Source organism: Lotus japonicus, chromosome 1, assembly GCF_012489685.1.
Source record: "Lotus japonicus ecotype B-129 chromosome 1, LjGifu_v1.2".
In the NCBI taxonomy this organism is placed as follows: Eukaryota; Viridiplantae; Streptophyta; class Magnoliopsida; order Fabales; family Fabaceae; genus Lotus; species Lotus japonicus.
Genome location: NC_080041.1, coordinates 68139397 through 68156591, shown reverse-complemented (window position 1 = coordinate 68156591; position 17195 = coordinate 68139397). Strand labels below are relative to the sequence as shown.

The following is a 17195-nucleotide window of genomic DNA, read 5'->3' as shown; positions in this document are numbered from 1 at the left end:
ACCTTCTCCATCCCACGCCACAAATGCCACACCAACACCCTATATGTTCAAATTCATTAGTTAGAGACTATATATAATTATATAGTAATTCAATTAACAACATTAACTCAACCTAGAATCTCGCTCATGGGTAAATCAGGGTATAGAAGTTTTGACCTGAGACAGTCTCTACGAGTGAAGAGGATGAGCTTTATGATGAGTGCGATTTGAAGAAAAAAGCTTTGAAACATATGAGAGAGCTCGCTAAAGAAGAGTGAGCTTGAGAGAGATTGAGAGAGATGTTGAGTATGAGCTTGACTGGTGAAAGAGAAATGCGCTTGTAGAAGACCATTTTTAGAGCATTTTTTCAGATGTTTACAGAGCAGCTTTTAAAGCATTTTTTTTAAATATATATATATATATATATATATATATATATATATATATATATATATCACTAAAAACTTAGGAGTCTAATCAATGGAATTTTATTAGAGCATTTTATTTCCTTGCTTAAAGTTTGTCAGTACCAGGTCTCCTACGGTGACATATCCTTCACGTTCGATGATTTCTTCACTGAAACGTTAACGTTCCACCGTTTTCTCCACTTTAAACGTTCATTGATTTCTTCACGTTTCAGCAACTTATCCTTCTTCTTCCACCATTTGATATTGGTTTGTTGTTGACAAGAGCGTGAATCTGAGCTTGAGTTAGTGGGAAGAAGATAAAGTTTGGGTAATCTAGGGTTCAAATTGGGGCTAACATGATTAGTTAGGGATGAGATGATTAATTAAGGATTAATATTGATTTACAATTAATCATAACAAGTGACATTACTCACATTTAAAAAATAAAATAAAAAAGTCACATGGAAAAGCAGACCAGATAAAAAACATGACAAATCAGACTTAGACACACTTTGGATCCAATTAGATTAAAAAAAAAAGCTTAGGACCCAATTTGATGTAAAAATTTTACAGGGACCAGGTTTGATTCCCATTACAATTTCAAGGACCAATAGAGTATTAAAGCCAAAATGAAATTATGGAAAAAATATTAATCAGATCAATGATTTTGAAGCTATTCGCAACCGTAAAAGCCTCATTAACCGTAACAGCCTCATATGAAAGCAATTGAAGATTTTGGATCTTGTGATCATGTAAAACTTATGGTGCACTGCAAGCAAGAGATCCAACCAGATTGAGCATGTGAACAAAGGTGACAGCGGTGCAATAATGAAGCGGAAAACAAGGGTTTTGAAATAGAGGGATGATGGTGCACGTGAATTTTTTTCCAGAATCTTTTAATCCTAACGGTTCAATTTGATGTGAAAGTTAAAAATGACTTCTCTCACTTTTACATAAGAAACCCTATGTATTTGTTAAAATAAACATAATATTAACAATTAAATTCAAGAATAGACTTCACAGTCCATGCGTGAAGCTATTCATAACCGTTAAAGCCTCATTAGCCGTAACAGCCTCATTTGAAAGCAATTGAAGATTTTGGATCTTGTGATCATGTAAAACTTATGGTGCACTGCAAGCAAGAGATCCAACGAGATCGGGCATGTGAACAAAGGTGACAGCGGTGCAATAAAGAAGCGGAAAACAAGGGTTTTGAAATAGAGGGATGATGATGCACGTGAATTTTTTTCCAGAATCTTTTAATCTTAACGGTTCAATTTGATGTGAAAGTTAAAAATGACTACTCTCACTTTTACATAAGAAACCCTATGTATTTGTTAAAATAAACATAATATTAACAATTAAATTCAAGAATAGACTTCACAGTCCATGCGTGAAGCTATTCATAACTGTTAAAGCCTCATTAGTCGTAAAAGCATCATTTGAATGTAATTGAAAATTCTGGATCTTGTGATCATGTGAAACTTATGGCGCACTGCAAGCAAGAGATCCAACCAGTTTGGGCATGCGAACAAAGGCGACGGTGGTGTAATGAAGAAGCGGAAAACAAGGGTTTTGAAATAAAGGGATGATGGTGCACGTGATTTTTTTTAGAATCTTTTAATCCTAACCGTTCAATTTGATCTGAAGGCTAAAAACGACTCATCTCACTTTCACATAAGAAACCATATGTATTTGTTAAAATAAACATAATATTAACAATTAAATTCAAGAATAGACTTCACAGTCCATGCGTGAAGCTATTCATAACCGTTAAAGCCTCATTAGCCGTAAAAACATCATTTGAATGTAATTGAAAATTCTGAATCTTGTGATCATGTGAAACTTATGGCGCACTGCAAGCAAGAGATCCAACCAGTTTGGGCATGCGAACAAAGGCGACAGTGGTGTAATGAAGAAGCGGAAAACAAGGGTTTTGAAATAGATGGATGATGGTGCACGTGAATTTTTTTCCATAATCTTTTAATACTAACCGTTCAATTTGATCTGAAGGTTAAAAATGACTCATCTCACTCTCACATAAAAAACCATATGTACAGAGACACACTCTTAAAAAAACCTTTCACACATCCACACCCGAGTCAAATAAGATTGTTTCCGCAAATGACAATAGGTAGGGTTAAAAAAAACTAGTTCATCCAAATGCCTTATGTTTTTTGGGATGAGTCCTCTTTGATGATGAGTAACAACAACAACATAATGGGCTTTTGTTCCTTGTGAAGTTTTAACCGCGCCTTATAAAGGGAGCAAGCATTGCCGAAATCATTCCCATTTTTTCCATTACACCCCAAACAAAATCAATCTCTCCCTCATTCACAGACGCACGCAGTCTCATCTCACCCACCTCCCAAATCTCATTTCATCATCTTCTTCCTCATCGACCCAAAACCCTTCCCTCTCTCTCTCGCTCTCTCAATTTCGATCGCTGTTCATCGGTTCCCAATTCTTCCCTCAGATTCAATTCCGAAACCGATTATCATTTCGATCTATTTACTGTTCGCGGTTTCAATTTCGCATCGATTTACGCTTTATCTAGTTTTTTTGTATCCGATTGTTGATTGATATTGATTTCTCGCAATCGGTCATGAAAGTAGGAAGCATTGTTGTTGGATGAATTTCGGAGAGTATGAAAATGCCTGGATTAGCCACATCACCGTCGTCCTGCTCACTTTCTGCCAATGGGTTTTGGGCTAAGAATTCTGACTATGTTAGCTACAATCAGCTTGAGAAGGTACTCGATTCTTCTTCATTTTTTCAGATTGCTGCTGGATCACTGTTTCGTATTGATTCTTGTGTTAATGGTCATTATTTGTTTTGCTTTGTATTGGATCTTACAGTTTAAGCATTTCGTCGATTTCTTTCGTAGGGTTTTGGTTGATGTATGTGTATTTATCTTTCTAATTCAGTGGTTTTAGGCTTGTTAAATGTCATTCAGTTTACTCTCCGTATCGTCTCGTCAGTGCCTGCTGTTAAAGGCTATGGAATAGAAAAACCTGAGGAAAATGCTCAGCGGCACGAAACGAAATTCGTTATTTGTTTCCGTGCTTTCCCTCTTTTTATTGGCTGATTGAATGTAATTAATAACACTAGCTGAATCTCATGTTTTATCAAACAAATATTACAGGTTTAATCACTACTTCGTTGAATTAGTCGGAAAAAAAATCGAGCCATTTATCATTGCTCAAAACCTGATGGTATATATGGATTCTAGTATTTCTAGTATTTTATTTTAGTTTCCCGTGGAGCAATATGTACCATTTTTACAAGCATTCACTCCCACCAGATTGACATTAATGATGCTTTAAAGTTGAGTGAATTATTTATCTACAATGAAGTACACAAACTTGATGGTCGTTGCGTCGGACGGGGTGTTGGACACGTGTTGGCATCATATATTACTTGGACATTGTCTGAACTGATTTATATCCTACAATTTTTAACTCTTATAAATTTATTTTTCAATTTTTTATACCAATGACTAATCTTGACCTTTGCTACATTAGTGTATCTGTTTTAATTTAAGATGTGGCTGTGTCAATTTATAATGATTTTGATATTTATTCCCTTGCGATGTGGTGTGTCACTCTAGAACTTTAAAAACTTGCCCTATTACCTTGAGTGGTATTGTATTTGTGTGCCTGTCATATCCTTGCTTCTTAGCAACTATCAAAGTTTGGGAATATCAGGGGAAGAAACAGAAAGAGCATCTACTGGAACTGATATAAAGCCTCGAAGATTGAGTTTTGATCTAGGTCATGATGCCCTTTTTTGTATATGACTCATATTATTACATTTATGTACGAGTAAGTGGTCAGTTTTGCCGGAGTAGAGCAACGCAGAGGGGATGGGTTAGGGTTATGTATAAATTCCCTATGTAAATCTGCAACTTGCAATAATAAGAAAAACAGCACTCCTGAGGATGTATGCATAAATTGGCTGAACCTCGTATATCCTTGCATTCTTTACATTTTTTCGTTTTTTGAATTCTTCTCTGTGTTTACAACATGCGACATATTACATTGTTCTCTGGATAAAATTGCAACATGTGACATACTTACTTAATCTCTTATTGGGCGTTTTATATTATTGCAATACAGTTCTGGAGTGAGTTGCCACCGCAAGCTCGGCAAGAACTGTTGAGGATAGACAAGCAATCCCTTTTTGAGCAAGCTCGTAAAAATATGTACTGCTCCAGGTGCAATGGATTGCTTCTTGAAGGTTTTTTGCAGATTGTTATGTATGGGAAATCTTTGCAGCAGGAAGGGGTGGGTTCTCACTCTCCTTGCAACGCACCTGGAGGTTCTAAAAAACAAAACAATGGTGGATCTAGCATTATGAAAGGGTGTGAAGATGGAGTTCAAGATCCATCTGCCCATCCTTGGGGAGGTTTGACCATAGCCCGTGATGGTTCATTGACACTTGTAAACTGCTACTTGTTTTCAAAGTCTTTGAAAGGACTACAAATTGTAAGTGCAGCACATTTATTTTGGATCCTCATGCAATTTCTTTCTCTTTTTGGTAGCTAAATTTTTTGCTCTTGTTAGGTATTTGACGGGGCACGTGCAAGGGAGCGAGAACGAGAACTACTTTATCCTGATGCTTGTGGTGGGGCAGGCCGTGGTTGGATAAGCCAAGGAATTGTGAGTTATGGCAGAGGACATGGGACAAGAGAATCTTGTGCCCTGCACACTGCCAGACTTTCATGTGATACATTGGTGGATTTTTGGTCAGCACTGGGAGAGGAGACCCGCCTATCTCTTCTAAGGATGAAGGAAGAAGATTTTATCGAGAGACTTATGTACAGGTGACTATCTATTTGACATTTCTTACACTGTATTATTTATTAGATAAATGAAGATTGCTATTGGTGTAATAAGAATATAAATTGTGATACTGGAACCAGTCATACAGTTGAAAGTTGGAACTGATATGCAAAGAACTAGAATCTGTGACATGCATCTGAAGGGTTTAAATTTACTGAATATGAAGGCTATCTTTGTTGGGGTCCTAGTTAGCTAATTCTGTACCCCTAAATATTCAGGTGGAAAAAAGAAAGAAAGGGTTTTGGGTATTTGTTATTTGAAACATTCACATGCAAGTGATTTATGATCAACTGTTTGTTGGATTTTAAGACTACTGAGCTGCAGGTTTGATGCTAGAAGTTGAACATGGAACTCTTATCCTAGCATGGAACTGAAAAATTGTTTAGGAACATTCTCCTAATTCAATAAATGAAGAATAAATAATGCTGTATTAATTGAAATAATTTGTGTTACTTAACTCTGTCAGATGTATGGTAAATATTTTAGTGATTCATGGATTTACAAGTTGAAAAATTAGAACGCTGTCAGGATAGACTATAGGGGGAATAGATCCTCATTATATGTCAGTGATGTAATTTGTCTTAGGTTCTATTTTGTTAAATATGCCGATGCCTATTTTCTATCTGCTTACATGTGGTCCTGGAGCTTGCTGACCCAGGGGTCAACCAAAAGATGGATCTGTTAGATTTTCCAAAGACCATATGGTGTAGGTTATTGTCCTGATTCTTGGTCACAATTGTTTAGATATTGCATGACAAAAATCCATTGCGGTAATAGTTGTAGTTCATGCTAGAATCATCAGTATGGCGTAAAAACCTGGAAAAGTGGAATGACTCTGTTATTATCTGACCCCGATTATTTTGTCGGGAACAGTCGGGAGACAGGTAGAGGGGGAGTTTATGACATGACGGGTGCGAAAAGTGCTTCAATGATTTGGGAACATTAGCAGTGGAGGCTTTGAGTTGAGAGGGGGTGCTCTTTGCTAGTGGCTGGGGTGGAAGTGGAATGATTCCAATGCAACAATGTGGGACTTCTTGAAGGCATTAATAAATGAGTTTCAGCTGGCGCTATGATCCAAATTTTCCAGTATAGGTTCAAAGTGAGGAACTGGAATCTTGGGAACAAGAAGATAGAAGGGAAAATGAAATTCTGAAGATCAAGAATTAAATCCATGGTGATGGAGAAGAAAACGCTTAAGGGGGACATACAAAAAATGTGATTAATAGATATTACCAGAGACATGGTAGACACCATGATTAGTTGATGGAAGAGGAGAAATAGAAGCAAAATACACCACATAAGGTGAGTTGTGAAGGTCATTTTTTTGGTCACAGTGGAATCGAAAACTAAAGGCAAGGCATTCCTTGTGGATGTCTCAAAGAGGAAGGAGGCATGACATGAACTAATGTTGACTGTGGAGTTTGAGTTTTGCTCACAATCCAGCCCTAGTTGCTGTTGGAACTTGGAACTGCACGACATTGTGTCATGCACAAAGGGAGAAGGGTAATGACAACAGATATCTATGGCATGTTGGAGCTTCCCCATTTAAACCCATGACACTTTGTGCTTGTACAGTAGCTACTACTGATCCAGTGACAGAGTTGAGAATGTGTGTTGCTTTCCCATTTCACCAAGGCCAAAACATAATCCCAGAGGGGAAGGAAACACATGCAAGAAAATGCATCAGTTTTTTTCCCTAATGGGTTCTTAGCTCAATTGCGTCATTGTTGTGAGATTCATGAGGGGAGAGAGATATGCCTCACTTGAGACGTACAGGTGGGATGATGGATACCAAGACAAGGACTGCATGCAACTCTTGAAGAAAGATCTGCTTGTGTTAAATTGGTGAATGGTTTGGGCCTTGACATTTTTTGTAGCTGCAGCAGGTTCAGACCATGGACTTCTTTCTGCCAGTATAAGAGGATATCCAAGCTATCACCTTGAGGACAAGGTGAATTTTTTTGGAGGGTGTATTGTTTTTTAGTACTTGACCCCATGTAGTTAGTTGCCCAATTAGGTAGTTAGTGGGGAATAGCTAGGATGGGGCAGTTAGAGAGGTAGGTTATGATGTATATAAATAACAAGAGGGGTTGGGAGGAAGATTAGTATCTAGTCATTTGAGAAGAAATTGGGGCCTTTTGGCAATGCAGGTGTGCAACTTGAAAATTTGCAGTGTTTCGTATCTATAATTTGGAATCGTCCCCATTTTGTGTAATAAAAAATCAAGTTCCTGTCAGATTCAGACTGTTATAGACAGCCTTCATTTATGACAAAGTGCAAGGTTTTACGCAATTGGATACTAGGGACATGTGGACTGGATATCAAATACATGACTAATTTAGATAACAAACAATGATTTTGTTGGAGACAATGAGATACTTATGAACATCATGGATTGTACACGTGGACCAATAGATAAAAAAAGGAATTATGCTCTATATCAGTTGTTGTCATGCAAATTTTGAGAATATAAATTAGAGAAGCTAATATTAGGACTTAGGATTGAATCCAACAACATTCTGCGGTCAAGTGGTGACTACTGTTTTTCACTGTGGTTTTACAGGCAATAATTTAGTTAATATATTAATTTAGTTAACAAATTAATGTCTGCCGACCTTTATGTGAGGACGTGGTGATCTTGTTTGTAAGGAGATTTGTTGAAAGGTAGCGTAGTGGAGTAAGTACAATGAGATTCTTAATGGATTTGTGTTAAGAAAGGCAAAGAAACTGGAAAAGAATATGATTAACAGGTTATTATATAAATTAGAGAGTAGAGTCATGGATGATGCTTCTGCACATGCAGATTGATTTTTACATAGGCACATTGGTAGATTAGATCCCCCCCCCCATCTTTCCAATATAAGTATGAAATGCTCATATAGATTTACTGCAGTATTTGATTTTTGCATGTTATTATCAATTTACTTAGAGTTTTCTACTATTTTTTTTACCAAGAGATTTGTCAGAGTAATGCATAGAATTACTCACTTATGTATGTGGCTAGGTTTGCTTGGAGATTTGTTAGAGCTTGCTGTTTTTTTATCAAGAGACACAGAATTTCTTTGGATTCTTTATCCATTTTCCTTTCCAACATTTTGTTCTAATGCTTATTAAACTACATAAAAGTAACACATTACACACCTCTTTGGTACTAGCATGTCATCATTTGAAACTAGATATGAAACGTTGCTTCTAGGCATTATTACTATTGGGATCCATATTGCCCTATACACATACATATTCGTATGTTTTTCAGTGACGTTTTGTGCTCATATCTTTACTAATGAGTTGCTATTAATCTATCAGGTTTGATAGCAAGAGATTTTGCAGAGATTGTAGAAGAAATGTTATTAGAGAATTCAAGGAACTAAAAGAACTGAAGCGCATGCGTAGAGAACCTCGTTGCAGCAGCTGGTTTTGTGTTGCTGACTCAGCCTTCCAGTACGAGGTATGACTTTCATATTTCTTTCCCATAAAATCTGTTTTGGTTGAGATTTCAGTGGAAGAGTATACAGAGGTACCATTCCTATGAACATATTGTTTTATCAAGCTACCTTTGAAATTTAGATTGAACATTTTATCAGGTATCTGATGACTCAATTCAAGCCGATTGGCGTCAGACATTTGCTGATACGTCGGGAGTTTACCATCACTTTGAGTGGGCTGTGGGGACATCTGAAGGAAAAGCTGACATTTTGGAATTTGAAAATGTTGGTTTGAATGGATGTGTTAAAGCCAGTGGCCTGGACCTTGGTGATTTGAATGCATGTTTCATCACCCTCCGAGCTTGGAGATTAGATGGACGCTGTAGTGAACTTTGTGTTAAAGCTCATTCATTGAAAGGTCAACAGTGTGTACATTGCAGATTAATTGTAGGAGATGGTTACGTCACAATCACAAAAGGGGAAAGTATCAGTAGATTCTTTGAGCATGCTGAAGAGGCAGAGGAGGAAGAGGTAAGACGAGTCTCACTAAGGAAATGAGCTTTCTTGCTAATTATCCATAATTCTTGTGATTTTATCAATTTCTGTTGATTAATTTTTCTGACTAAGTTTCACATGTTATATGTATTGTATGCTTTTAGGATGATGATTCAGTTGACAAGGATGCAAATGAGATTGATGGAGAATGTACTCGTCCCCAAAAGCATGCAAAAAGCCCTGAACTTGCTCGTGAATTTCTGCTGGATGCTGCCACTGTTATTTTCAAAGAACAGGCAAGTTTAGCATTAATATTATTTCGGTGTGTCTGTCTGTCTGTCACTCTATCTTCTTCAACCCTTGACTCTGTAATCCTTTCAGGTTGAAAAGGCTTTTAGAGAAGGAACAGCTCGCCAAAATGCACACAGCATTTTTGTTTGTCTTGCACTGAAACTGCTGGAGGATCGGGTGCATGTAGCATGCAAAGAAATTATTACATTAGAAAAGCAGGTCTTAGTTATTATTCTTTTGTAGAAATATTTTTGGGAGGTAAAAGGAAGCTTTACTATTTTAGAAATTCCTGAATCCTAATTTTGAGGTTTTGAATACAGGTAAAACTTCTTGAAGAAGAAGAAAAGGAAAAACGTGAGGAAGAAGAACGCAAGGAACGGAGAAGGACAAAGGAAAGGGAGAAAAAGCTTCGGAAGAAGGAAAGACTAAAAGGAAAGGAAAAAGACAAAGAAAAAAGGTGTTCCGAATCAAATGATGTTCTTGATTCTTCTGAAATCTCGAAGGAGGAAATGTCTGCAATTGCTGATAAGGAGCAAAATAACCCTATTAGCTGCATAAATTCAGATGTTGAAACAGATGGAGCTAATAGACTGAGGGATGATTCTACTGACATCCATGAGAAAGAATCCTCTAGCGAGTATAATTCGTTGAACACACAACAACACTCTTCTGATGATTGTGATGAAGAATATGCCAATACAAAAGATGAGACAGATCAGTCTACAGTTGAAGAATCAATGCTTTCTCATAGAAAACCGAGATGCAGGAAAGAATATCAACTGGATATGCCTATGAAGTGGTCTGACAGACGCAGATATGCCATTGTTTCAGAAAATGGTGTGAATGTGGGCAGATCTGATCCAAGACACTTTGGAGAGAGTTTTGTGACATCATCCAGGGTAATCAACGGAGTGAACCGGCAATCTCGGGTAAATGTTCCAAATAAACCCAATGGTCGAAATGTTGGTCCCAAGTATAGTGAGAAGTTCTACAGTTCCAAGAACTGGATGAGTGACAAATCTGATATTCATTCTTGCAGTTGTAGTCTGAGTAATGATTATAGCATAAAGGTTGAGCAACATTCTCCCATGACTAGAGTTAGTCGAGAGACAAAACCTGCCAGTGAGTCTGATTCTACAGGAGATGCATCTAAGCAGTTTTATCGTGGTTCTAAGTATAATCAAGCAGACTATATACATGAAAGTAGTGGAAGATCCAAAAGCAAAATCATCACGGGGAACTATCCTGGCAGGGATTTATATCAACCAAAGAAAGTTTGGGAGCCTACGGATTCTCTAAAGAAATATCCCCGTAGTAATTCAGACTCTGATGTTTTGAAGTCCACTGAAGTCCAAGGTGCTCCGTCTGATCTGATCAAGTCATCTATTGGGGAAGCTGTTTATTCAGGTAAAAATGATTATGGGGATTGTAATTCCAAGCAATTAAGTGGAATGGATGAAGGCTGTCAAAATGATTTTCATGAGGAAGCTGAAGGTTCTTGTAGCTCTACAGAAATTACATCTGAGGAACATGGAATATCCTCAAGTGGAGGCCCTGCCTTGAATAATTCTTCTGATCCTGCTCCAAGTAGCAGTTGTAGTTCGGATAACTACTCATCATGTCTAAGTGAGGGTGATAATAATACAAACTCATCAAAGCGCGGAAATCCAGAATCCTCAACCACATCAGATTCAGAAGATGTTAGCCAACAATATGAAGTTAAAGATAATTCAGCTTGTGTGGAAAATGTCTTGTCTGATTGTCATAAAGTTGCTGTGGAGAATAACCAGAATGCAAATGGTGAAGGTTTGGCAAGAAGTTCAAGTTCATTGATTTCTCCATCCTTGGATGTTACAAGAAGTGATACATTGAGGAATGTTGTTGAAGTTGGCCAAAATTATGATAATGGTTTTTCCACCACTAATGTGTGTTCTCAACCTCAAAGCATGCTTCCACCGCTGTCAAACCAACATATTCAATTTCCAGTGTATCAAGCTCCTTCAACAATGGGCTATTTCCATCAACATCCAGTTTCATGGACAGCAGCTCCCCCAAATGGATTGATGTCCTTCCCGCACCCAAATCACTATTTATATGCTGGCCCTCTTGGATATGAGGACCCCCGCTTCTGCTTGCACTATGGTGCCTTACAGCAACCTGCGCCCTTATTTACCCCTGCTGTTCCAGTTTATCAGCCAGTTCCCAGAGCTAATGTCTTAAATGCAGAGGAATGGACTCGAGCATCCAAGATTCCTTCATTGCAACAGCATCATACTGGATCTATTGCAGAGAGTACTGTACCGGCCGGAACAAATGCCAAAATTCCAGCATTCAATGGAGAAGTTAAACGTGATAGTTCTGCCATGTCACAGGAGAACAACAGTGACTTTTCCTTGTTTCATTTTGGGGGGCCTGTAGCCCTTTCAACAGGTTGTAAATCGACTCTTGCATCTTCGAATGGTGGCACTATTGGCGATTTCAGGACAAAAAGTTCAGAAGATCATGTCGAAAGTGTCCATACTTGCAATAAGAAAGAGACTACCACCATGGAGGAATACAACTTGTTTGCAGCAAGTAATAACTTAAGGCTTTCATTTTCTGAAATGATAAAGTGAGAAGCATAAGGTGGCTGTCGTTGAATCCAGTCCCTATCTTCATACATAGTAATGGAGGTTTGATACATGGTTTTTCGGTAAACAATAAGTTTCCTTTCAGAACTTCCAATTTTATCCTATAGCTTGATTAGTTAATTGTTGAACATTTTGTCTATTTTTTCTTTCTTTGTTGTAGAGAAAGATTACGAGTGTTGGTATTTTGAAGTTTTTTTCTGTGAGGATATAATTACCCCAAATTTACAGTGAAACTTTGTTTTCTTCGCAATTCTTCGTCATGCTGAAACCAAAACAGTCTTGTCAACGAAAGCTGTCTTTGGAGTTTTTGAGCAGTTATCTTTATGATTAAGGTATTTACCAGTGAGGTTGATGATTGAGTTGTATTATTGACTTTTCAAAAGTAATCACTATTTATGGTTGTGAAGACGACGTACTTTACGCTCTTACGCTCTTAAGTGGCTCTTAAACGGTCAATTGAATAAACCTGAAAGCCTCACTCTTGCATAAATATTGTTAGATTATCATCGAGTCATTTTAAATGATTCTTAATGCTTACTTTATGATGGATCCCTAATTTGTTTGATCTTAGATAGTAGGGGAAGTACCAAAAGGTAAACCTTGATGTTCAAAATCCATAATTGAACTTGAGACCTGAAATCACTAATTTAGTTGGACATTATTTAGGTTGAGTTTGAATTTTTACCATCCTATCACACACTTTAACATGTATTATTCAGGTTGGCCCATCGAACCTAACATATTTTGACATCTTAAGTGTACTCAACGCAGATATCCTTGATTAGATGACATGATATGATATGATTTATTCTTTACAATAAGTTAGATGTGTGGATTTTTTAATTCTAATCTTCAAAACGCCAAGTAGAAGTTTAAAGGTGTCAAAAAAGTTCATTCATTATAAATTATAATATGAGACCTCAAATGTATTGTCAAAAAATGTTTTTTCTTCCCATTATGAGATGTAAGACACACCACATATCATTCCAAATTCTCATATTTTTCATCTCTTTTTTGAATTAAAAGTTCACTGGTAAAGTTTCAATTATTTTTTAATAATTTTTGTTCTCTCAAATAGGAAAAGAAGGTCAAAAGTAGTGCTGACAAAAACCCCAAATGTAGAACACACTCCATGTGTTCCATAATAAACGGCATACCATCCATTAACTTAGCCATTAATATTTCTGTGGTTTTGACAACTACAAATGACATCCTGTCTATCTTCTTTCTTCATGAGTGCATCGTGGTAAACCTTTGTGAGAGCCCTTCTTGTTTCACCACCCCCCTCCTTATGGGGGATCCCCTACTCACTTCATGTAGGTGTTTCGAAGTTCTCAATAAGATTTTCATTTGTACTTCTCATGTCTTCTATCTTCTTCCTTTAGCCACCATCATTCAACCTCATTCTCTCCACCATTTCCTTTAAACTTTTCTCTATTTCCTCCCTTCTTTCATCCACCCATTTTCGGTTTAATCTCTCAATCGGATTTAGACTCTTAACCTACCTCTTTAGAGCTTCTGTTTTGGTGCTGCTGAGTCTCTTGTTTTGTAATTAGTCTCCCTCACAGGTGTTCCACTCCGATAGAACTGGCGGATCCTGAATATAGGAGCTTTGAACGAAAAAGACAGAATGCAAGAAGAATATTAGCTAGAGGCATAGTTTGTGGCAAGTCTGCTTGAAGTTGATTTGTTAGGATGCCTTTGTTTGCTCAAACTTTGATTTTTCATTGATTTGTGAACCTCAGACAAGCACCCTATATCACTGGTGATGTTTTAGTTAGAGCAGACAAGCACCCTATCACATGTGATGTTTTAGTTAAAGCATTAGGGTATTGCTCTTTTGTTGGGTTCATATGAGATTTGCCCTCTAAGTATTGGATGTAAGTGCCGTTTAACTGCTCTCGTGACGTTAATCGAATTACCTTCGACAAAAAAAATGTGGCAGCCTTGTGAATATCTGACCCTATATAAGGAACGAGGAGCTTAATATGCAACAAACCGCAGATGCCAAAACCAAAACAATGAAATGAAGTTGGTGGCATCATCAAAGTTGCTTGTATGAAAGAAAGTATCATATCAGGTATACAACCCCAAAATTAAAGATTATATAGGGTAAAGGAGCTTCCGGATGCCACGGTTATACAAGTAAGGGAAAGCCTCACATACTTATCAAATTAAATCGTGTATAATTTAAATTCTCTTCATCCAAAAGTTCTAGCTAACAGTCAAAAAGAGAAAAATCAAATCAAAAGTCCAATCAAATTGTGTATTAAAATGGATCTTCTCTAGTTTTTAAGCCCTGGAGCAGATCAAAACAGCTAAATAAAAGCTAGGTTCGTCCACAAATTCAGCCACATCAAAAGAATTGGCAGCTGCAGCCGTTTGTAAATATGTTTTATCAGGTAGGTCAGAAACTACTACTTCTGGGTACTGTTCTCGCTGCTGTTCAAGTGCTTGTCTCCCTTGGGGATGACTGATGATCACCCTTCCACCTACACACAAATCCAAAATCTTAAAAGAAGAAAACATCTTGAGAGCACTGATCCAAATTTCAAAGGAGTCCAAATAGAAATATATAGACAACTAAGAAAATCCACATGAAGTGTGCGTGTTTGAAAATCCTTCTATGAATCATTCTAAAGCCAAAATGGGGAGAAGCTTCTATGAGTCCCGTTGTCGGAATTGATTCTGAAGAAAGTAAAGCTGATCCAGACATGCTAAATTTGTTGCACCACAGCCTTATATGGTGCATTGCTTTCACATTTTACATGTAACTAGTAAAATTAATTACACATTCAAAATTATCATCTCATGAAAACATAGCTCGAGGAAAATTAAGAGCCAGGATGTCATAATAGATGCAGATATTTCAGTATGCACAATTTCTTGTCTTGGGAGTAAATAAGCTACTAGCCTACTACTCATAGCTTCATGAAAATAGTTACAAAGAAACACATTACATTACTCAGCATCAAGAAAGGCAAAATAATGTATTAAATTAAGTATGCTTCATGGCTTATACTTAAATGAAGTTCACAACATATTCAAAACTATAAACAGTAGAATCAGGCTAACTTAGTTTTCTACCATCCAGTAAGCCATAAAATGAACAACAGTAACAGGAAAGAACAATTTGCTAACTGATTACAGAGTTACCAAAAAAAAAAACTCACCAGGTGAACATTTGTTAGCCAAAGATCCCAGAATCTCATCAAGTTTAAAGGGCAACCCAGGAAGGAAATAAAGGAACACAACATCAAAGGGAGCCCATTTCTCAGGAACAAGAGTAATCTCTCCTTGCCAACACTTAATACCATCATCTTTCTCTTTGATACAAGCCAATATCAAAAGTGAGTCATGAACAACAAGCAAGGACTTGAAGGGAGAAAACCCCATCAAGCAATCCACAAAATCTTCAGACCCAGTTGAAACCAAAACCCTTGAACTCTCCTCAACCTTCCCAGCTGATACAATGCGGTTGTCAGCACTGGGGTCACCGTGATAAAGCACAGACCAATCCTTCTCAATGATTTCCTCAATGGGAACAAACGATGCATTCCCTTCAGGGAGTGAGACCGGAGCATCAAAATTTGATTTTGACGCTCGCAGCGAAGTGGGTGCAACAGAGGGTTTTGGTTTCAGAGAAACAGAAGATGAATTGGCACCCTTGATATAGAGATTGTGGAAATTAGGGTGAAGATGGGTGCGGAACTTGCATGGTGGTGGGTATGTGAGAGTGAAGGAACCTAAAGAAAGCGAATTCATGGGAGAATGAACAGAGTTTCAGAGTTGAGTTTGTGATTGAAGTGTTGCTATCTGATATCTGGTTCAGAGTTGTTGCAGATTGAAGTGTTCAATGGTGGGAGTGTGGGAGAAGATGCAGATGGTGCTGTTCAACCATGGGGATAGGTTAGAGCAGAAGGGACAAGCTAGTGAGCTATCTTGTGTGTGAGAAATAATTTGACTCTCACCCTTTTACTTCAATAAGAATAACAAAAAAATATGCCGCACAACTTATAGATAGTTGGACTATTTAAACATTTAGTTAAGGGTTTCATCTCTGCGGAACTATCAAATTTGCCTTTAGTCCCGGTAGGAGATTGAAGCTCTGTGACGTTACCTAATAGCGGGCCAAAGCTGACGTTCCCCATCACGTCTCATTTTTATTTAACTTTGAATTTCCAAATATAAAATTTATAATTAAAAAAATTAATTCTTAACCATTCATCATAATCTCCACCTTCATCTTCATTCTTTAATCACCAACTTGATGAAAGGAAAATTTAAACTCAAACTCTTATTATTCTTCTATCATGCTTCAACAACTCAAAAACTCAAATCAAACGAAACCCTCAGTTGAGTCACTGGCTCAATGTGGGTATTGAATTTAGACTCAAATCAAACAAAACCCTCAAATCAATGCTTCAGCTCGATTATCAGCTTAGTGTGGGTATTGAATTAATGGGTCTATGGTCGGACTAGTGAGTCACTGGTACGAAAACTTGAACTTGAGTTGGTGTATATTAAAAAATTATAAAAGGTCCAATGCAATATAAAGTTAACACATATATATATATATAATAAAAGACGTAACTAACTATTAAATAACATGATGGTGTAATAGTAAAAGTTTTGTTCTACTTCCTCTAAGTCCTGTCACATTTTTGGTATTAAATAATTTCTTGACAACTCTACTTTAGTTCAATTGCACTTACATGCATGACTCATTATCAACAAAACAAAACTTAAAAATACGATAGGCCTCATATATTAAATAATTGTTGGACAACTCTACTCAGTCAAATTGGGCTTACATGTATGATCAATTGTCAACAAAAAAAAAAGAAATGAGTGACTCCAGTTCAACAAAAAAATTGGCCGAGTCACCGGTTTGGTATTAAATAAATGATGGACAATTTTACTTTAGTCCAATTGGGCTTACAAGCATGACCCATTGTTAATAGAATTAAAAGAATAAAGGCCCAACATATTAAATAATGGGTGGACAACTTTACTCTAGTCCAGTTGGGCTGACATGCACGATCCATCATCAACGAAAGGGTAGATATGAAAAAATAAATGTATGTATTTGAACGAAATAAAACTTATAATTGGGAATATAGG

General features: G+C 37.1%; 2 protein-coding genes across 2 annotated transcripts; one reads left to right on the top strand and one right to left on the bottom strand.

Annotated features, from left to right (window-relative positions):
• Positions 1-2674: 2674 nt before the first annotated feature.
• LOC130742363 (uncharacterized) lies at positions 2675-12321 on the top strand. The gene is made up of 8 exons (XM_057594468.1): positions 2675-3138; positions 4505-4873; positions 4952-5211; positions 8537-8678; positions 8815-9186; positions 9315-9446; positions 9532-9660; positions 9762-12321. The coding sequence occupies exons 1-8, from the start codon at positions 3034-3036 to the stop codon at positions 12054-12056; spliced, it is 3804 nt and encodes a 1267-aa protein (XP_057450451.1). The 5' UTR covers positions 2675-3033; the 3' UTR covers positions 12057-12321.
• Positions 12322-14152: 1831 nt separating this feature from the next.
• On the bottom strand, positions 14153-16039 carry LOC130742354 (uncharacterized). The gene is made up of 2 exons (XM_057594461.1): positions 15245-16039; positions 14153-14563 (listed from the first exon to the last, which is right to left on the bottom strand). The coding sequence occupies exons 1-2, from the start codon at positions 15834-15836 to the stop codon at positions 14364-14366; spliced, it is 792 nt and encodes a 263-aa protein (XP_057450444.1). The 5' UTR covers positions 15837-16039; the 3' UTR covers positions 14153-14363.
• Positions 16040-17195: the final 1156 nt, after the last annotated feature.